The sequence below is a fragment of the Aureococcus anophagefferens genome, assembly GCF_000186865.1.
Source record: "Aureococcus anophagefferens unplaced genomic scaffold AURANscaffold_2, whole genome shotgun sequence".
NCBI lineage: Eukaryota > Pelagophyceae > Pelagomonadales > Pelagomonadaceae > Aureococcus > Aureococcus anophagefferens.
Window position 1 is genome coordinate 971,578 of NW_008705562.1, and position 20,848 is coordinate 992,425.

The 20,848-nt window shown below is 71.5% G+C and overlaps 5 protein-coding genes across 5 annotated transcripts; all 5 read left to right on the top strand.

Annotated features, from left to right (window-relative positions):
• Nucleotides 1-6,504: 6,504 nt before the first annotated feature.
• AURANDRAFT_59816 (tubulin alpha-2 chain) lies at nt 6,505-7,890 on the top strand (the record flags this gene model as incomplete). The annotated part of the gene is made up of 1 exon (XM_009034748.1): nt 6,505-7,890. The coding sequence occupies one exon, from the start codon at nt 6,508-6,510 to the stop codon at nt 7,867-7,869; it is 1,362 nt and encodes a 453-aa protein (XP_009032996.1).
• A 1,771-nt stretch (nt 7,891-9,661) lies between these two features.
• On the top strand, nt 9,662-10,810 carry AURANDRAFT_19909 (hypothetical protein; the record flags this gene model as incomplete). Its single annotated transcript, XM_009034749.1, has 1 exon — nt 9,662-10,810. One exon carries the CDS (start codon nt 9,662-9,664, stop codon nt 10,808-10,810), a length of 1,149 nt encoding a protein of 382 aa, XP_009032997.1.
• Nucleotides 10,811-11,057: 247 nt separating this feature from the next.
• On the top strand, nt 11,058-11,975 carry AURANDRAFT_61123 (hypothetical protein; the record flags this gene model as incomplete). The annotated part of the gene is made up of 1 exon (XM_009034750.1): nt 11,058-11,975. The coding sequence occupies one exon, from the start codon at nt 11,058-11,060 to the stop codon at nt 11,973-11,975; it is 918 nt and encodes a 305-aa protein (XP_009032998.1).
• A 935-nt stretch (nt 11,976-12,910) lies between these two features.
• AURANDRAFT_8370 (hypothetical protein) lies at nt 12,911-13,135 on the top strand (the record flags this gene model as incomplete). Its single annotated transcript, XM_009034641.1, has 1 exon — nt 12,911-13,135. A coding segment is annotated over one exon (225 nt), but the record flags the coding sequence as incomplete, so codon positions are not given.
• Nucleotides 13,136-13,462: 327 nt separating this feature from the next.
• AURANDRAFT_61124 (hypothetical protein) lies at nt 13,463-20,699 on the top strand (the record flags this gene model as incomplete). Its single annotated transcript, XM_009034751.1, has 5 exons — nt 13,463-13,539; nt 14,671-15,000; nt 15,487-17,136; nt 19,163-19,721; nt 19,923-20,699. The coding sequence occupies 5 exons, from the start codon at nt 13,463-13,465 to the stop codon at nt 20,697-20,699; spliced, it is 3,393 nt and encodes a 1,130-aa protein (XP_009032999.1).
• Nucleotides 20,700-20,848: the final 149 nt, after the last annotated feature.

Consider the following 20,848-nt stretch of genomic DNA (forward strand, 5'->3'; position numbering starts at 1 on the left):
CGTTTTTTTCGATGGCGCTTCTCGGACCGGCGCGTGCTTTTTAGGCCGCACGGCGCCCTACGCCGCGCTGGGGCTCGTGCTCATCTGGCACCCGAGCTGGATCTTCACCGCCTTCTTCGCGGCGCTCTTCGCCGCGCTGGCGCTCAACTTCCCGGGCCGCCGCAAGCGCCAGCTCGACGCCATCGGCGTCGACCGCGAGCTCTCCAAGGGCTCCTTCGTCGCCAAGGGCGACGCGCGCCGCGACCCGGACCGGCCCGTGCACGGCGACGACGACGGCGACGGCGACGACGACGACGACGGCGGCGACGACGCGAACTTCGTCGCCAAGCTCGAGCACCAGTACCACGACTTCGTCAACATGATCATGTACACGGAGCACGTCTTCAACGAGGTCTCCGTCGTCCTCGAGCAGGGCCTCGCCATCTTCACCTGGGGCGACGAGCGCATCTCCGGCGTCCTCGCGCTCGTCTTCTTCCTCTGCGTCTTCGTCCCCGTGGCCTTGGTGCCCCCGCCTCTCTTCTACAAGGTCTTCTTCACGTTTCCGTACATCGTCGACCCCCAGGGCCGACAAACGGGTGTGAAATCTTCAACCGGGTGTGCCACGCGTTCCGAGAGACGATCGCTCGTCCAAAATCAGCGAAAAAACGCCGAGATTGAAGTGGGGAATTTTCGCACCCTTGTGCTGCCCAGGTCGCCATGTACCCGCCCGTACTCGAGGGCCCCCAGCCCATCGAGGACTACGCGGGACGCGTTGCAAACGTTATGAATCGTTTGCCCGCGGCTTCGGAGAAGGTCATGTAAGTTTTCTTGTGATTCGCGGCGCCGGGGCGAGTTCGTTGTCCGGCACGCGAGCTACAGAGACTCTTTTGTGATTCGCGAGCGAGGACGCGCGCGCCCCGGCGAGTTCTTGATCTGGCACGTGAGCTACAGAGATTACGAGCACACGTAGGACCTCGGCTCGAAGCCGAGGGTCCGCCTCGCCTCCTTGCAGCAGGCCGCCGCGAGCTCGCAGCTCGCGTCGTGCGAGAGCGCGCGGGCCCCGGACGCGACGACGACGCGGAACGTCGTCGCCGCGCGTTTCGACGTTTCGCACTCGTAGGCGTCGACGACCGTCGCCGCGCGCAGGTCCGCGCCGCGGGCCGCGGCGAGCGCCGCCGCGAGCTCCGGGAAGCCGGACGCGCCGGGCGGCGCCCAGAAGGACAGGTCGTGCGCGTGCGGGACCGCGTGGATCGGCGGCCCGCCGCCCTCGCGGCCGAAGACGTGGGCCACGGCGGCGCCGCGGTAGGCGTCGGCGATGCGCCGGCCCGCGTCGTCGGCGCCGCCGCGGTAGCCGCCCGGCGTGTAGCCCGCCGGGAAGGACCTGTGTGGAAACCAACCACTGGTTTGGGTGGTCCTGACCAAACTTGAGAATTCTCTAGCTCGGTCAAATCGAAGTCGATTCGGCTGATTTTTGGACGGACCGATCGCTCTCGTCGAGTTCTCGAAGCCCAGCCGAAGAGCTTGTGTCAAAACATTCGAATACGCTCACATTGAAGTCGGGTTGAAGATTTGGTTTCCACACAGGGAAGGACGGGGGCGCGCCGACGGCCCGGAGCACGAGGCCGCTCCGCGCCGCGGCGTCGACGACGCGCCACGAGTTGCCGTAGTGGTCCAGGCGCGCGCCCGCGCCCGCGTCGAAGGGCGTGCCGCCCTGGTCGCGCGCGAGCGCGACGACGACGACGCCGGCGGTCGAGAGGGACCGCGCCGCGCTCGCGAAGAAGCGCTCGAGGAGCCGCCGGTTGTCGTCGATCTGCGGCCGGCGGCCCGCGACGACGACGTAGGGGAAGTTGAAGACGACGGCGTCGAAGGGCGGCGCGGCCTCCGGGAGCGCCGTCGCGTCGACGCCGTGCGCGACCGTCGCGCCGCGCGCCGCGAGCTCCGCCGCGCGCGCGGCGGCCGCGGCGTCGACGGGCGCGGCGTCGAGCGCCGACGCCGTGAGCCACGACGCGTCGGCGGCGGTCCGCGCGAGCGCGAGCGAGAACTCGTAGTCGCCGTCGCCGACGACGAGCACGCGGCCGCGCGCCGCGAGCGTGCGGTAGTCGAAGGCTGTGTCGTCGCCAGCGGCGCAGCGGTCGACGCTCGCTGCCATCTGGTCGGTCTCTCAGTGGGTCGCAGCTATGGCGCCATTGTTTGGCAATCGATTGGTACGATGGCAATCAGCTCACGGGCTGCTGGCAGCAGCGGTGAGCCCGCGCGCTCCCCCCTTGCCGCCGAATGCACCCGCACGGCATCTTTGCGGCATCTTGACGATGCAGCCCTCGGCTATGGATGCCACCTTGGGCTGCAGGCCAGGTGAGCGGTCCTCGTAGTCGCATGGCTCGGCCGGCAGCCGTCATCGCCGTCATCGCCGTCGTCGTCGCCTCGGCGGCGGCGGCGGTCGCGCGCGTGCCCTGCCCTGTGGAGTTTGCGCTCGGCGCCGACGGGCGGCAACGCCCCGTGCGCCTCGCCGTGATCGGCGTCTCGAAGCGGTCGAACGTCGACGTGCGCGACGCCATCCGGCGGACCTGGTGCGCGACGGCGCGCGCGCTCAACGCGGAAACGCGCGGCGACGCGACGGTCAAGGTGCGGTGGACCGTCGCGCGCCCCGCGGGCGCGCTCGCGGCGGACGACGACGCGGCCGCGCCGGATGTGCGCACGGTAAACCACGTCGACTCGCCGAGCGCGTCGAGCCGGGGGTTCCTGCTCGCGTTCCTCGACGCGCCGGCCTTCGCGCCGGACGCGACGCACGTCTTGGCCGTCGACGACGACGCGTACCCGTTCCTCGACCGCCTCGTCGGCGAGCTCGCGGCGAAGCGCGCCGCGACGCAGGACATCGGCGACCGCGCGCCGCCGCGGCCCGTCGCGCTCGAGGCGACCTTCGTCTGGGGCTACTACATGGTCCACGGCGACTTCGGGCCCTGGCCGTTCCCCGTGGGATTCGGCCGCGTCTTCTCCGCCGACGTCGTCCGGGCCGTCGCCGCGGCGCACGCCGTCGCGCCGCTGGACTTTGGCGACGACTCCTGCGTCGACGGGGGCCAGGCGTCCTGCGTCAAGGGCGTCGCCGTCTACGGCGACAACTTCGTCGGGCTGCTCCTGGCGCCGATCGCGCACCAGCGCGTCCACGACCGCCGCTTCCACGCGCTCGTGGGGGGCACGGACGACGACCGCGGGGACCACGTGCCCGCCTACCCCGCGTCGCCCGCGTCGCTCGTCGTCGACCGCCACGACCTCAAGAGGCACATCGGCGCGGCCGCGTTCCTCGACGCCGTGCACGCGGCGGCGACGACGGCCGACTACGACGCCGTCAACGCGCTGATCGGCTGCGGCGCGTCGCGCGTCGCGTGCCATTATGGCCCGGGGCCCCGGGACCCCGCGGAGGCGGCGAGCTTCGACTACGCGATGACCATCGGCGACACGCAGTGGGTCATGCGCGTGAACTCGTGCGCCTGGGCCCACGGCCTCGACGAGGCCTGGTGCGCGCGGGACCTGACCTCGCCCAACGAGAAACGCGGCGACCGCCTCTACGGCGCGGACTGCGCCGCGCTCCTCGCGGACGTGCGCGCGCTCGCGCGCGTCGTGCTCCCGAGCACCTGCGCGCCGCGGTCCGTCGCGCCGGCGGCCTGCGGCGACGCCCGCGCGCGCTGCTACTACGACGGCGAGCGGCCGACGAACTTCGCCTACGAGATTTTGTTCCCGGAGCCGGGCCCGATCGTCCTCATCGACAGCTGCCCGCGCGGCGTCGACTACGGCTACGTCTGCGATGGGCTAAACGGCGCGGCCCGCGAGACCTGCGTCGCGCGGCTCCCGGACCTCGAGGCCGCGGGCAGGGCCATCCTGGCCCACGCGTGCCTGCCGGACGCGTGCTTCGACGACGGCGTCGAGTGCCTCGTCGACGCCGACGGCGGCGCGTCCGGCGTCGTCGGCGTCCAGGTCGCCTTCGCCGTCCGGGGCGTCGCGTACGAGGTCGAGGTCTCCGACTGCGCGGCCGCCGCGGAGCTGGACGCGGCCTGGTGCGCGTCGCTCGCCGAGGGCGACGGCGCGCTCCCGCCGCTGAGCGGGGACGCGTGCGCGGGCCTCGTCGCGGAAATCGGCCGCATCGCCGCCGCGACGATGCCGGCGACGTGCGTGCGCTAATGCGTTCGTAGTTGTACGAGCCGATTCGGCGTCGCGCCGGGGTACGCTCCCGACGCCGAAGCCTACGTTCGACTCGCCGCGGCCACCCCAAGACTCCCGGGTTCTTCGGTCAATTAGACGAGGAAGCCGCAGATGAAGCCTTTTCTCTGGAACTCCTCCTCGTACCCCTTGCTCTTCCCCCCCGCCGCCCGTTTCGCGCGGACTCTGTGGTGCGCGTGCCAGAGGAGGAGCCCTGCCGCGAGGAGGAGCCCTGCCGCGCGAGAAAAATATGATGCCGTCGCGCACGCCCCATTTGTCCCAGCCACGCTGCTCGCCAAAAAGCTTGTGGATGCTGAAGAGATGGTGAAGCCTTCAGCAGCCAATCGATGCGTGAGCCGAAGTCGACCTCGCCGTAGCGCAGCAGGACGACCTCGCCGTAGCCAGCGAGCATGAGCTTCGCCGTGCACGTGACCTTCGCGGCGTCGGGCACGTCGCCCTTTACGCTTCGCGTCGCGCAGCCCGGCGACAGGCCACTCACGGCCAAGAAGGTGCTCAAGGCCTTCGCCGCGGCCTACGCCAAAAAAACGGGCGAGGCCCTCGACGTCGCGTCCCTGGGCCTCCGCGCCGACGCCAAGGCGTCGACGACGCTCGCGCCGGCCGACGACGTGCGGCGCGTCGTCGCCGACGGGGGCGCGGTCTTCGTCGTCCGCGCCGCGGCGCCCGCGCTCGCGGGCGCCGTCGTGGGGCGGTCGGCGCTGGGCCCGCTGCCGAGCGCCGCGGCCAAGGCGGGCCCCGCGCTGCTCCCCGACGGCGCGGCGGCCGACGGCCCGCGGCCGCCCGCGCGGGACTTCGGCGGACCGCGCCACGACGACGCGGAGCGGCGCCTCCGGTCGAGCCTCGGGTCGCGCTACGATTTGGACGCCGTGCTCAGGCACGCCGACGGCGGCCGCCTGCGGCGCGCCCTGTCGCGGCCGAAGCCTTCCGTGTGCTACCTCGGCGGGTCCATCACGGAGCAGCGCGACGGCTGGCGGCCGCGGTTCCACGCGTGGCTCTCGAAGCGGCTGGACACGTCGGTAACCGCCGTCGACGCGTTCTGCGGCAACGCGGGCTCGACGCTGCTGGCCTTCACGACGAAGGACTGGGTCATCCGCGCGGCGCCGGACGCCATCTTCGTCGAGGTCGCCGTCAACGACGGCGATTGTCTGTTAGAGGCCGGCGGCGTTGATACGGCGCGGGGCCGGGACGTGTCGCGCGCGCTCGAGGGCATCGTCCGCGGCATCCGCGAGGCGTTGCCCGACGCGGCGATCGTCTTCGTGGAGATGTTCCTGCGGGGCGACCTCCCGAGCGCGCGGCGCTCGGGCACGAAGGCCTGGGTCGACGCGGGCGCGGGCGACGGCGCGGCCGACGTCTACCGCGTCGACGTCGTCGCGGCCCACGGCGCCGTCGCGGCGCGCTACGGCTGCGCCCAGCTGAGCTTGATCGACTTCTTCCGGGGCTTCCCGCCGCGGGGCCTCGACGCGCTCTTCCGCGACGACTGCCACCACCAGGAAGCCGGCGCGGACTACGCGGCGTGGGCCGTCGCGGCCGGCGTCGAGGCGCTGCTCGTCGGCGACGCCGGCGGCGAGGCCCGGTGCCCGCTCCCCCGGCCCCTGGACGCGGCCTTCTGGCGCTCCAACGGCGCGCACCGCTTCGACGGCGACCCGAACTTCCTCACGCCGGGCCGGCCGTTGGCGGGCGACCCGCCGCGGGGCACGGCGGACCGGTGCCCCGTCACGGGCCGGCCCGCGGCCTGGACCTGGCTCTTCGCCGCCGACGGCGAGTCGGCGCGGTGCCACTTCGACGGCACGGCCCTCGGCATTTTGACCCACGTCGGCCCGGACTCGGGCCGCCTCGCCGTGTCCGTCGACGGCGGCAAGCCCGTCGTCGTCGACATGGTCGACGAGTGGTGCTACTACTGGCGGTCGACGATCGTCATGCTCGCGACGGGCCTCGACCGCGGCTTCCACGACGCGACGATCACCGTGCTCCCGGGGCCGCCGGACCGGTCCCGGCTCAAGCGGCCCATCACGGACCCCAACTTCCTCGAGCACCCCCACCTCGGCATCGCGCCGAAGCTCTGGCTCATGTGGTTCGTCTCCGTCGGCGGGTAATCTCTTTTGAAGGGTGGCTCTTCGTCGCATCTCGTCGCCGCGACTTACGCCGCGCGCCATCGCTGCCCCCGGCCTTTGACTCGAGCCGATCTTATATCATTCTTGTATATCATTCCAAGCGGGCGCACCTGCTTGCGCAACCGCCTCTTAAAACCAAACAACGCGTCGACCTCATCCGTCGTCGTTCTAACCTCTCTTCTCCCACCTCACACCCACCTTCTCCACCATGCGCGAGTGCATCTGCATCCACATCGGCCAGGGCGGCATCCAGGGCGGCAACGCCTGCTGGGAGCTCTTCTGCCTCGAGCACGGCATCCAGCCCGACGGCCAGATGCCCTCGGACAAGACCATCGGCGGCGGCGACGACGCCTTCAACACCTTCTTCTCGGAGACGGGCGCCGGCAAGCACGTCCCCCGCGCCGTGTACGTCGACCTCGAGCCCACGGTGTGCGACGAGGTCCGCACGGGCACGTACCGCCAGCTCTACCACCCCGAGCAGATCATCTCGGGCAAGGAGGACGCGGCGAACAACTACGCCCGCGGCCACTACACGATCGGCAAGGAGATCGTCGACCTCGTCCTCGACCGCATCCGCAAGCTCGCGGACAACTGCACGGGCCTCCAGGGCTTCCTCGCGTTCCACGCGACGGGCGGCGGCACGGGCTCCGGCCTCGGCTCGCTCATCCTCGAGCGCCTCTCCGTCGACTACGGCCGCAAGTCCAAGCTCTCCTTCTGCATCTCCCCGGCGCCCCAGATCTCCAACGCCGTCGTCGAGCCCTACAACTCCGTGCTCTCGACGCACGCGCTCCTCGAGCACACGGACGTGACCTTCTGCCTCGACAACGAGGCCCTCTACGACGTGTGCCGCCGCAACCTCGACATCGAGCGCCCGACGTACACGAACCTCAACCGCCTCTTCGCCCAGGTCGCGTCGTCGCTCACGGCGTCGCTCCGCTTCGACGGCGCGCTCAACGTCGACATCACCGAGTTCCAGACGAACCTCGTGCCCTACCCGCGCATCCACTTCATGCTCACGTCGTACGCCCCCGTCATCTCGGCGGAGAAGGCGTACCACGAGCAGCTGTCGGTCGCGGAGATCACCAACTCCGTCTTCGAGCCCGCGGGCATGATGACCAAGTGCGACCCCCGCCACGGCAAGTACATGGCGTGCTGCCTCATGTACCGCGGCGACGTCGTCCCCAAGGACGTCAACGCCTCCGTCGCGACCATCAAGACGAAGCGCACGATCCAGTTCGTCGACTGGTGCCCCACGGGCTTCAAGTGCGGCATCAACTACCAGCCGCCCACGGTCGTCCCCGGCGGCGACCTCGCCCGCGTCATGCGCGCGGTCTGCATGGTCGCCAACACGACGGCCATCGCCGAGGCGCTCTCGCGCATCGACCACAAGTTCGACCTCATGTACGCCAAGCGCGCCTTCGTCCACTGGTACGTCGGCGAGGGCATGGAGGAGGGCGAGTTCTCCGAGGCCCGCGAGGACCTCGCGGCCCTCGAGAAGGACTACGAGGAGGTCGGCGCCGAGACCGCCGAGGGCGAGGGCGAGGAGGAGGACTTCGGCGAGGAGTACTAGGCGAAAGCCACCCACCACAACCAGGCCCGGGCCTCCGGTCAAGTCGACCTAAGCACGGGCGAATTCTACTTTTGTTTGCGACGCGTGGGCGGCGGAACGCGTCCGGTCGTCGATGTTCGAGAGGTGGGGGTAAATTAGTGAACCTTGCCTTCAACTTATGGGCTGTCTAAAAGCAAAAATGATGCGATGGTGAGAATGAAATGGTGGCCGCTCTGCTGCTGCCTCGCGACGGCAACGACGCCCGAGTGGAGCGCGCGCAAGGCGCGGGTCATGGACGCGATGCGCGCGTCCGTCGCGAAGAGCACGCGCCATCCGCTCGCGGACCCGCAGCTCAGACTCGACGCGCGCGAGTTCCTCGTCGTCGTCGGCACGAAGGACGGCAACGGCAGCGACGTCGTCCTCATGGACGCACCGGAGACGAGCTGCACGAAGAAGTGCGCCGAGTTCCGGGACCAGTTCGTGTCGTCGCTCGCCGCGGCCGCGACGGGCCGCTGCCCGGGGCTGCCCCGCGCGGCGCCGCGCGCGGCGTTCCTCGTCCGCGAGGCGTCCGTGGGCTGCGCCGACGACCGCTGCGACCTGTACCCGACGCTCACCTTCGCGCGCGCGCCCTGGAAGTGGAACGCGACGCGGGGCGTCATGTCCCCGAACCCCTATTTCGGCGCGTTCGACGCGTGGCGCGGCCGGTCCGACGCCATGGCGGCCGCGGCGGCCGCGCGGCCCCTCGAGGCCCGCGTGCCCCGCGCGTTCTGGCGCGGCGGCGTGTCGCTGCCCAAGGAGTCGTGCCGCGACGCGGCGCCCGCGCGCCCAGGCAAGCGCGAGTCGCTCCGCGAGCGCCTCGCGGCCGTCGACCTCACGCTGCGGCGGCCGGACCTCTTCGACGTCGGCCCGGGCTACGCGAACCTCACGGAGCGGAAGCGGCGCCGCATCGCGGCGAGCGTCGTGTCCTGGCTCGAGTGCGAGGCGCGCGGCCGCGGCGAGACGCCGTGGCGCGCGTCGCCGGCCGGCGCCGCGCGGCTCGGCGACGCGGGCTTCGTCCACTTCACGGAGTACAGCCGCTACCAGGCGCTCCTGAGCCTGCCGGGCGGCTCGAACTGCTCCTTCTCGCGGAACCTGAACCACATCTGGGCCGCGCGCGCGCCCGTGCTCCTCTGGCGGCGCGCGTCCGCCGGCGCGCCGCCGCTCTACGACGAGTGGTACTACGCGGGGTTGGACGACGGCGCCACGCACCTGGACGTCGGCGGCGGCACGGCCGCCGCGGCCGTCGCGGCGCTGCTCGGGCCCGGCGGCCGCGGCGACCGCGCGCGCCTCGCGGCCGCCGCGGCCGCCGTCCACGACACGTTCCTCTGCCCCTGCTGCGTCGCCGAGTTTTACGCGAGGCTGCTGGAGGCGATCGCCGAGCGCCAGCGCGGCGCGGACCTCGACGCGCTCGCGGACGCGCGGACCTGGCAGAAGCGGGAGGCGTACGCCGTAAGTTGAAGGCCTACTTGAGTGCAACGTGATGCGACATTGCGCCGGGATCGCGGCAATGGAGTCGGCTCGTGCAACCCGTTAGTCCGTTAGGGCGTTATTGGCCTCGGACGGTCGCCCGCTAACGGGCGTTAGGTCGTTATTGGCTTTTTAAGGATCGGGTGGCTGGGTGTTATGGGTGTTATCGAGAATTTTCGCCAGGGTGTTATTGATTTTGAAAAATCGAGTGGCTGCCATCGGCAGGGTGTTATTAGTGTTATTTGATTGGCTAGCTAGGGTGTTATCGCGTTATTGCTAACTAGCTGTAACGGGTTGCACGAGTCTAATGGAGAGCTCGATCACGGAGAGCACGGCGCTCTGGTACGTCGGCGGCCGCGCCTGCGAGCTGCGCGCGCGGCCGCTGCCGGAGCCCGGCGCCAACCAAGTCTTGGTCGTCGCGACGCACGGCGCCGTGAGCCGCGGGACGGAGACGCTCGTGCTCGAGGGTTTGGTGCCGGCGTCGGAGTCCGAGCGCATGCGCTGTCCCCACATGGACGGCGCCTTCTCGTTCCCGGCCAAGTACGGCTACGTGAGCGTGGGCTACGTGGCGCGCTGCGGCGCCGGCGCCGAGGCGCTCCAGGGTCGGCGCGTCTTCTGCCTGCACCCGCACGAGACGGCCTACGTCGTCGACGCGGCCATGGCGAACCCGATCCCCGCGGGCACGCCGTCGCCGCGCGCCGTGCTCGCGCCGAATTTTGAGACGGCGATCAACGTCGTCTGGGACGCGAAGATCTCCGTCGGCGACCGCGTCGCCGTCGTCGGCGCGGGCGTCGTCGGATGCCTCGTCGCGTACGTCGCGTCCAAAATCCCGGGCTGCGCCGTGGTCCTCGTCGACGTCAACCCTGCCCGCCGGCGCGTCGCCGAGCGGCTCGGCGTCGGCTTCAGGCTCGCGAGCGACCTCGACGCGAGCGACGGCGACCGCGACGTCGTCGTCCACGCGTCGGGCCATCCGGCGGGCGCGGCGACGGCGCTGGGCCTCGCGGGCGACGAGGCCCTGGTCGTCGAGGCGTCCTGGTACGGCGCGCGGCCCGTGGCGCTGCCCCTCGGCGAGGCCTTCCACGCGCGGCGCCTCACGCTGCGGTCGAGCCAGGTCGGGCAATTGCCGGCGGACCGGCGGCCGCGCTGGACCTACGCGCGGCGCCTCGCGGTCGCGCTGGATTTGGCGGCGGACCCGACGCTGGACGTGCTCTTCGAGGACGCGTGGATCGACTTCGACGAGCTCCACGAGGCGATCCCAAGGGTGTGCGGCGACGGCGCGTCCGGTTTGTGCCACCGGATCTTCTATCCTGCGCGTCCCGTCGACGTCGGCGCCGGCTGGTCGAGCGTCTACAGCCAGGCCAAGGGCGTGCCGTACTACACCAACGAGACCGCGGGCACGACGCGGTGGAAACCGCCGGACCATCTCCCGGGACCCCCGGCGAACGCGCCTCACTAAAAACGTTCAAAGTTAACTTCTTGGATATGTCAAAAAAAGGCCACATCGCGCGACGTTCCTGCAGTGCGTGCCCCCGCTCCCGGCCGCCGCCTCGCCCCGCGCCGTCGTCGCCCGACGTCTTCGCCCGCCCCCGGGGGTGGCGGCGACCACGGGCCGCGGTGGGGAAGCGCCGCCGCCCCCGGAACCGAGCGACAAGACCGCGGCGCCGGGGGCAGCCCAGCAAGGAAGAGCGCCCGAACCCGACCCGATGGCCGAGACGAGCTCCATGATCAAGGTCGCGCCCGCGGCGCCGGAGCGGGCCGTCGCGCGGCGGCCGAGCTTCACGCTCCTCGCGTCCGAGGACCTGAGCCCGCTCGTGCTCCGGACGGCGTTCGTGCTCGCGGCGTGCGCGGGATGCACGAACGCCGCGGCCATGCTCGGGGCCTTTTCGGCGCCGGGCATCGGGGCGACGGGCGTGACCCACGTGACGGGGAGCCTGACGAAGATGGGCATGGTCGTCGCGGACCACGACCGCGCGCACTCCGCGCCCGCGCTCGCCATTTTAGGCTACGTCTCCGGCGCCGCCGCCGCGGGCGCGTCCGCGCCCCCGGGGCTGCTGGACCTGGACCGCCTGCGCGACTACGCGGCGATCCTCTTCGCGACGGCGCTGCTCCTGGCGGGCGCCGCGGGGCTCCAGGAGCTGGACCACGGCCACGGCTTCGGGTTCCTGCCGGTCGTCGCCGCCGCGGCCGCGTGCGGCGCGCAGAACGGCCTGGCCACGGCGGCGACGTCGTCCATCGTGCGCACGACGCACATGACGGGCATGGCCACGGACGTCGGCCTCATCCTCGGCCGCGCCGCGGGCCGCCTGCGCCGCGGCGACCGCGGGCCCGACGGCGCGCGGCCGGGCTTGACGGGGCCCGAGCTCTGCCGCCTGGGCCTCTACGGCCGCCTGGCCCTGGGCTTCGTCGGCGGCGCCGCCGTGGGCTCCGCCCTCGTCGACAAGCTCGAGCTCAAATACGCGCGCGCGCTCTACGCGCCCGCGGCCGTCGTCCTCGCCGTCGCCGCGGCGGCCGCGGCCATGGGCGGCGGCCGCGCGGCCGCGGGCGGCGACGTCGAACTGCCGGCGCGGACGGCCGACGCCGCCATCGAGGAGGCCGGCGAGCAGAAGTCGGAGCAGGTCTAGGCGCGGGCGGGGCGACCCCCCGCCGCCCGTCCCCCCCGACGTAAGCGCCTGTGCACAAGACGCGACGCCTCGGTCCGCGCGGGGATAGGCCTCGTGGCGCGGGTCTCGCGGCGCCGCCACCATGGCGCACATTCCCCCGACGGCAAGCACGTGAGGGGCTGCCTTGCAAGCCAATGGAGACGACGCCGGGCTGCCTCTCCCGGCCCGCGTCGCCGCCGCCGAACGTCCTTCACGCGCTGCTTCCCCCGCCGTCGCCGGGACCCGTCGAGGCGCCCGCACCGACGCTTTCGTGCGTCGCCGCCACGCGAGACAACTGCAAGATCACGTTTTCGCTTCGGCGCACGCCATCGGACGCCGCTCTCTCGAGCGACAGCGAGGACGGCCTCCCCTACCGCGTGATCCACGAGCGGCGGCGCTTGGCGGCGCTCGCTTCCTCGGCGGCCGTGCCCGTGACGCCGCCGCAGACCGTCGCGCCGCCGCCGGACACCGAGCCGCCGCCGGCCGTCGAGCGCCGCGCGCCGAGGAGGCGGAAGCGGTGGGCGGCCGGAAGCGGGGGGCAGCCGCTCACGCTCAGAACGAAGCAGCGGAAGCGGAAGCTCGCGACCGCGCCCGTGCCGCCGCCGCGAGCCGCCGAGCCGCCGCGAGCCCCCAAACGCGCCGCGCCGAAAAAACAACAGCAGCTCGAGACGGACTCGGGGCCCACCGATGGGCGCAAGCGGAAGCCGACGGCGCTGTTCGTCGCCGAGAGCGCGAGCGTCGACAACAGGAAGCTCCGCCTCGGCGGGGACGCGGAGGGAGACGTCGGCGGGGACGCGCCGAAGGAGCCCAAGGGGCCAGAGGGCGTGCTGAGCAAGCCTCCGAGCAACAGCAGAAGACGCTTCGCGGACTGGGAGGACGATATCATTAACGAATGCATGCGCGAGGGCGGCCTCAGTTGGGTGCAGATCGCGGAGCGCATCCCTGGTCGCGACGGAAGCGGAAGACAGTGCCGCGCGCGGTGGCTGAACCACCTGGATCCGTCCCTCGATAAGAGCCCCTGGACGCCCGAGGAGGACGCGATCCTGGTCAAGGCGCATCAGCGCCTGGGAAACAAGTGGGCAAAGATTGCGGAATTGCTGCCCGGTCGCGGGGGTGCCGCGATCAAGAACCGCTGGCATAGTTCGGCGCATGAGGGGGATACAAGGAAAAGGTAGACACCCGCCGCTAGAATGTGGTACTCCGGCGCCTCAAGCGCAGCTGGGGGGCGTTCAACAGCAAGCGTTGACGGCAACGAGCCGTGGGTGAACCTCACTTAGCCGATATCCGGCAGCGACGTCCGCCGCTTGGGCCGCGGGACGACGCGGGGTAGGAAGGACGCGAGGAAGGACAGCGGGCTCCACGTCGTCGCCTCCTCGAACTCGACGCCGTCCGCGCACATGAGGTCGAGGATCGCGTCGAGGGGCGCCTCGTCGTCGGCGTAGTACTCGGCGGCGTCGCGGGAGAAGCCCATGTCGCGCAGGATCGCGACCTGCGACTCGACGACGCGGCGGCTCGACCGGCCGCCGCCGCCGCCGCCCCAGTCGACGTGCGCGGACGTCGGCGCGTCGAACACGTCGGAGGAACCGCGCGCGCGCGCCCACCAGGCCCGCTTCGCGCCGCCCGCGCCGGCGCGCTCGTCCTCCTCCGGCGCCGCGTCGGCCGGCGGCGCCGCGGCGTCGCGCCGCGACCGCCGCCGCCGCGCGGCCGCCGCGTCCTCGCGCTCCGACGCCTCGAAGTCGAAGTCGCCCGCGCGCCGCGCCCGCGCGGCGCACTGGCAGTTGCGCCAGCCGCACGCGTCGCACTTGCCCGCGCCGCGCGCCGCCGCGGGCTCGCGCTCCGGGCCCGCGTCGTGCTCGACGGCCGCGTGGCGCCGGAGCCGGCGGCGGCTCGGGAAGGCCTCGCCGCAGGCGGCGCAGCGGAAGACCTGGGCCGTGCCCGCGCCGCGCGCCTGCTGGCCGTGGCCCTCGTAGGCGAACGCGCGCGGCTTCGGCGCCGGAGCCGCGGACGGCCGCGGCGCGGCGCGCGCCGGCGCCGGCGCGCGCCGCGCGGCCTCGAAGGCCTCCTGCACGCGCTGGAACGCCTCGGCGCTGCCGCCCTTGTCCTACGATTTGGAGAAGTTGATGGCTGCCCCATTCCCGCGGAGTGTGGCTGCCCCAATTCCCGCGCGACGCACCGGATGGCTCCGCAGCGCCGCCCGCAGGAACGCCCGGCGCAGCGCCTCGGGCGTCGCGCCCGCGTCGACGTCGAGTAGCCGCCGCGCTGCTGCCGCGTCCATGGCACGCTGGTCATGGGCTCATGGGGCAGCCCATCGTGAGCTCAGCCTTCTTCCTCGTTTACTTCGGCTCGCTGCAGTCGAGACCCGGGTCCGGCGCTGATTGGTCCTTTCAAGTTTGAATTCGCATGCGCGCCGCCCATTGCTCGGACCTCGGGTGGAAGGCTGGCGTCCATCGATTAGCCTTCCCGCGCAGCGCTTGTGAAGAATTCTTACGCACTAGTGCACTGTGGCAAAACTCAAACCCACTCCATCTTCGCCACCATGTCCGCTGCAGCGCCCGCGACGCCGCGCGCCCTCCCCGCCTCCCGCGTCGTCCCCGCCGTCGCGCGCCGCCCCGCGCCGCGCCGCGCGCCCCGAGGATCCCAAGCGCCCGCGCGCTTCGAACCCGGCGCGCCTCGTCAGGTTCCGCTCCATCGTCGCCGCCCTCGTCCTCGCGTCCTCGAGCGCCCTCGTGCTCGAGTTCGACCCCACGTTCGTGGGCAACAACACGGTGCACTACGGCGACCCGAAGAACGGCTGCATGGCCGACGAGGAGTCCGTGCAGATCCAGGGCGTCTCCGGCGACGTGTGCACGCCCAAGTGCTCCCTCCTCAAGAAGTGCCCCACGGACGTGCCCACGGGCGTCACCGTCGCGCCCCAGTGCGCCCTCCAGGACGCCGCGACCAAGTCCAAGTACTGCGCGCTCATCTGCAAGCCCGGCGCGGACGACGACGCGCAGTGCGGCGGCGCGACGTGCCAGAAGGTCCAGCTCGGCCTCGGCATCTGCACCTACGCCGCCTAGGCGTCGTGCCGCGGGCGCGCCCAAAATGCCCACGCGAGCGGCGCCCGTTTTGTGACTACCGCGGCCGCGGCCGCGCCGCGGGCCCTCGCGGGCCCGCGGCGCGCGCGCGGCGGCGAGACCCCTAAAGCAACGAGATTGTGACTTGGCTGTGTCTCTTTGGGGCGGATTGGTGGCTTTGAGACTTGCGCGGAGGGCTCGGCAGTGAGACGGCTAAAGCTGAAGTTTGCGGCGCTCGCACGATCCGAGTCGCGCAGAGAGAGCTCAAAAAGGCTGCGAGCCTCGTCTCGCGCCTAGTGCCCCGTGCGTCGAGTCGGCCGCGCGACGCTCCAAGACTCGCGCCGCGCGTCGCGCCGTGCGAGTCGGGCAGCTTCCAGGCCGAAGCGCGCGCGCCGCGCCGCCGCGCAGCGCCCGCAAGGAAAGTCGCCTTCACCCACCAGAGCCATGGGCAAGAAGAAGGGCCAGACGGAGCGGACGCGCGTGAGCGCGCACGAGGACCGCCTCAAGCTCAACGGCGTCGCCTGGGCCGCCAAGCTCGGCATCCCGACGGACGAGGAGTTCTGGGCCAAGTGGGCGACGCTCGACGACGCGACGGTGATGGTCGAGCCGCCGGTCAAGGACGGGAGCCGCTGCGCCTACGGCTGCAAGCGCAAGGTCTACTTCCTCGAGTCGAACGCCCGCACGCACTCGCAGAACTGCGACGGCGTCTGCGACCGCCGCGCGCAGAAGATCATCGCGAACTTCGGCTTCAGCCGCGAGCACAACACGGGCACGACGGACGGCGTGCTCAAGCGCGCGCGGCGCGGCGCCGCGGGCGGCGGCAAGCGCGGCGCGGGCGGATCGAAGACCGGCATCGACGACGCGCGGTCGGCGCCCGAGTCGAGGGGCTTCGGCGCGCGCGACAAGCCGACCCACTGCCCCAAGGCGGCGCCGAGGGAGAAGCTGCCCTACTTCCGGCGCTGCCGCCGCGAGGACGCCGAGGCGGGCTTCGTCTGCGAGAAGCCGCGCCGGCTCGAGAGCGGCTACTGCAGCGAGCGGTGCCGGCGCCTCGCCGAGGGCGGCGGCGACGGCGACGCGCCGGCGCCGCCCCCGCGCCGCGGCGCGCCCGTCGGCAGCGGGGAGTGGGCCGCGGACGAGGCGCCGCCCGCGGCGCCCGTCGGGAGCGCGACGTGGGCCGCGGCGCCGCGGCCCGTCGCGCCGCGGCCGCCGCCGCCGCCCGCGGCGCCGCGCATGCGGCCCGAGGGCGCCATCCGGACCGTCGTCGACGACCGCTACGGCTTCATCCACGCCGACGACGAGAAGATCGGCCGCGACCTCTTCTTCCTCTGGTCCGCGCTCGGGGGACGGAACGCCGACCGCAAAGCGGCGGTCGGCGAGCGCGTCGCCTTCGATCTGGGCGAGTGGAAGGGGAGGATCGTGGCCCAGAACCTCACGAAAGTCGCGCCGCCGCCGCGCCGCGCGGCCGCCGCCGCGCGGCCGCCGGGGCCGACGCCGCGGGACCTCGCGGCGCGCGAGCAGGCCGAGCTCGAGCGCGTCCTCGCGCTCAGCATGCAGGGCCTCGCGGTCCACCCGGAGCTCGCCGACTCGCGCGAGGACGTCGAGCTCGCGCGCGCGCTCGCGCTCTCGCGCGAGCAGGCCGCCCCGCCGGTCTCCCCCGTCCGCGAGGACGACGACGACGACCTCGCCTGGGCCCTCGAGCTCTCGCGCGCGTCCGAGCCCGGCTCCTTCGACGCCGGCGGCGCGGACCCCTGGGAGCGCGTCGTCGACGCGCAGAGCGGCGCGCCCTACTGGTGGAACCGCGACACCGACGAGACGACGTGGGACGACCCCGCGGCGGGCCGCGACGGCGGCGGCCTCTCCGCGGCGCTCGACGGGAGCGCCGCCGCGCCCTTCGACACGCTCGAGGGCATGCTCCGCGCCGTCGGCCTGTCGGACCTCGCGCCGGCCCTCGCGGCCGAGGAGGTCGACCTCGAGACGCTGAAATTCCTCTGCCTCGACGACCTCGTCTCGGACCTCGGCATCCCCGAGGCTCAGGCCGCGGCCCTCCTCGCCGCGCGGGACGCGCGCGAGAGGGGGCAGGCGGGGCTGGCGTAAGGATGCTTCTGTGATCAAAAGACCGGCTTAAAGCGCGCGAAGAAAGGCTCGGCGGCTTCAAAGAAGGTCTCGAGCTCGCCTTCCGGCCACAGGCCAAGGAGCTTCTGGAGCACGAGCTCCGAGACGTTGGCAACGCCGCTCCGGGCGGCGGATATGAGGCAAACCGTCGATATTCTGAGCGCGATCTCGTCGACGGGCAGGTCGCGGTACTCGAAGGATTCCTCGGCTTTGTAGAGCTTCGCGGACGCGAGCATGGCTTTCGAATATTCCAGCTTGCGGCGCGTCTCCGCGGCGACCTTCGCGTCGGGGAAGTTCGCGGCGCGTTCAAAGTGATCGATGGCCTTGGCGTAGTCGACGCGGCCGCCGGGGGCGAGATCTCCGTTGCCCCACAGGATGCCGAGTAGGTAGTGCAGCTCGGGCCTTTTGTCCTCGGCGACGGCGCGCTTCCGCTTCGGGTCGATCAGCGACTCGAGGAAGCCCGCGACTTTGCTCGTGTCCTGGCCCGGCCACCCGGGGTCGCGCCCAAACACGAGGTGGAGGTTCGCGACGCGGCGGATGGCGTCCGCGTCGCCGTCGCGCGCGGCCATCGAGAAGTACTTGTCCGCGCGGTCGAAGACAGCGTAGCGCGTGGCCACGGGAACGCTCGGATTCATACCGTAGTGCCGCATGAGACGCGAGCCCAGGGCGTCGGCGCCTTCCAGTCCTTTCGTGCCGCCGCCGCAGCGCGCGCACATGACCATAGCCCGCGCGACCTTGGCCTCGTCCGGAGGGCCGAGGTTTCCGGGCATGTGGAGCTTCGCCAGCGCATCCCAGGCGAAGGGATCGCCGCCAAGCGCCGCCGACCGCTCCATGAAGTCGATGCCGCGCGCGATGTCGAGCTCGATGCCTGGCAACGGGAACACGTGGACGGGCATGGCGCCGCCCGTGAAAAGGCCGTGGCCGCCGTCGAGGTACGCGTTTCCGAGGAGCAGCAACGCCTCCGGGCACCCGCGCGCCGCCGATTCCTTGAAGTAGGCGTAGGCTTGGGCCTTGTCCTCCGCCGAGCAGCGCGGGAGTAAGTTCCACTGGTTCCGGTCCACGCCGTACTTCTTGGCGACGGTTTCCACGAACTTCGTGGCTTTTGGGTCCTTCCGCTCCCAGTAGATCTTTGCCAGCGAGAAGAGGGCGCTCGGACTCGTGGCCACCCGCTTCTCCAAGCGTTCCTTCCGGTCCTTCTCGGACGTCGCCGACCGCGCGCCGCAGTTCGGGCATTTTCCAATTACGGCGGAATCCATCACCGTGCTCAGCTTCGAGAGGTTCGCCTTGTCGGACATGTTCACGGGGAGCGTCAAGCCGTGGTCGCGGAGTTTCGCCTTCATGCCCTCCGGGTCCTCTCCCATCGCGTGGGACGTGTGCTTGATGCCGCACTTCGAGCAGAATTCGACGCCGCAGCACTCCCGCTCCGTGCAGTTCTCGCGGACGTAGGGCAGCGTGTCCATGCAGTAGAGGCAGGTTCCGCGCGGCGGGAGCGGCGCCTTCTCCGCCTCGTCGATGGCCGCGAACACGCGCGCCATCGCCTCCGGATCCACGGGCGGCGCGGCGGGAGGCGGGTCGCGGCGCGGCGCGACGGCGGGCGCCTCGCGGCGCGCCGCGGCCTTGGCGTGTTTTTTTATGGCCTTACACTCTTTCTTGTGGCCGTCCCAGGCGGCCGCCTGACAGTCGCGCGAGCAGTAGACCGCCGTCTTGCATCCGGCGCACTGCTTGAGGTCGGCGGCGGCGAGGCCGCAACGGTCGCATGTCGTCTCAACCATCAGGCCCAAGGTGCGAATCGGGAGGGGCGCTCCGCGGCACGCTGGGTCGCTCGCAGAATTGAGCGCTCGCCGAACGCAAATCTGCCACTCCCAGCTTCTCGAGTCACGCCTCGGATTCAGCCATGGACGACCTTCAGCGTGCACGCCTGCGCAGCACGCGAGAGCTGATCTCGGCGCGATCGACGCAAGCCGCAAATTCCTACGTCGCACGTCCGGAGCACGTCGAAATTAGCGTCGACGACTTCGAGGAGAAGGAGGAGGCCGTCGAGGAGGAAAAGGCCGAGGAGACGTGCTCGATCTGCCTCGACGGCGGCGTCGACCGCGCGCTAAGCTGTGGTCATGCGTTCCATGAGATGTGCCTCGCGGGCCTCGTAAGGAGCCGCGTCGATGAGGCGCGCGTCCGCGACATCCGGTGCCCCGGCACCGCGGACGCGCCGGCGTGCGACGTCGCGCTCCGCGACGACGAGGTCCGCGCCCTCCTCGACGCCGAGGGCCGCGACAAGTACGCGCGCTTCCTGCGGCTCGCGGAGGATCCGGCCGCCGTCGAGTGCCCGTCGTGCGGCGCGGCCGCGGCCGGCGAAGGCATCGTCACCTGCGCCGTCTGTTTTCTCGACTTTTGTAAGGTCCACGGCACGGCGCATCCGCCGGATGCCGCGGCCTGCCGGCGCTTCGCGCGGCGGCACCGCCGCGCGGAGCGGCGGTCGCGCCGAGCCGTCGAGAGCCTGTCGAAGCCGTGCCCCGGTTGCGGCGCGCCGGTCTGCAAGAGCAGCGGCTGCAACGTCATGTGGCCTGTGTGCAAATCAAATCTTCAACCCGACTTCGATGTGAGCGTATTCGAATGTTTCGACACAAGCTCTTCGGTTGTGCTTCGAGAACTCGACGAGAGAAATCGATCGGTCCAAAAATCAGCCGAATCGACTTCGATTTGTCCGAGCTAGAGAATTTCAAAGTTTGGTCGGGACGTCCCAAACCAGTGGTTGATTTGCACACAGCACATGACCTGCTCCTGCGGCACGAACTTCTGCTGGCTCTGCGGGGACGCCATCGTGCTCGACGGGCCCGAGATCGAGCATTTCCGCGTCGGCGCGTGCGCGGGGCTGCAATTGGCGGCCGCGCCGCGCGACGGGTCGCTCGTCGCGCGCGGCGTCCACGAGTTCGCCGCGTCGCGGTGCGCGTCGCGCGTTTTGGGAACGTTTGCTCTGCTGCTGCTGTCTCCGTTGGCGCTTTTGTGGTCTTTGACGTTCGGGATGATCGCCGCGTCCGCGGCTTTCCTCCCGAAGCGCTTCTCTTCCAACACGCGCATCCTCTATCTGAGCTTCATCATGATCTATCTGCTGCTGCGCGTCGCGGGCCACATCAAGACGCCCGTCACGCTTGACATCATCGTCGTTGTCTTAGCGTTCGCTACGACGCCGTGCCTCATCGCGAACGCGCGCGTCCTCGGCAGCTCGTCCTCGGAGGTCACGACCTGGGCCTGCATCCCCTGCCTACTGTTCCACATCGTCGCCGAGCTCCCGGAGGCCTGGAGCCCCATGGTCTGGATCCGGTCGCTCGAGCGCCGCGAGCGCTGGTTCCTCGAGGTCACGCCGCGGCGCGACGGCCGCCGCCGCGGCGGCCAGTGGCGCCCGCGCCGCGTCCCCGCGTCGCCGCGCCGCGTCCCCGCGTCGCCGACGGCGGACGTGGCGCTTCCCGACTTGCTTCCCGTCTCCCCGACGACGCCCGCCGCCGTCGCCGCGCGCGCCCGCGACGAGCTCGCCGAGGCCTGGTGAGCGCCGCCAACATGATTAAGCGCCGCGCTACGACTCGTCGGCGTGGACCGTCGCGCGGTCGAGGTGGTCCGTCATGCCCACGCACGGGCCGGGGAGCGCCTCGACGCCCGCGTCCGGCTCCGAGTCCGCGTTGAACGAGGGGAGACGCG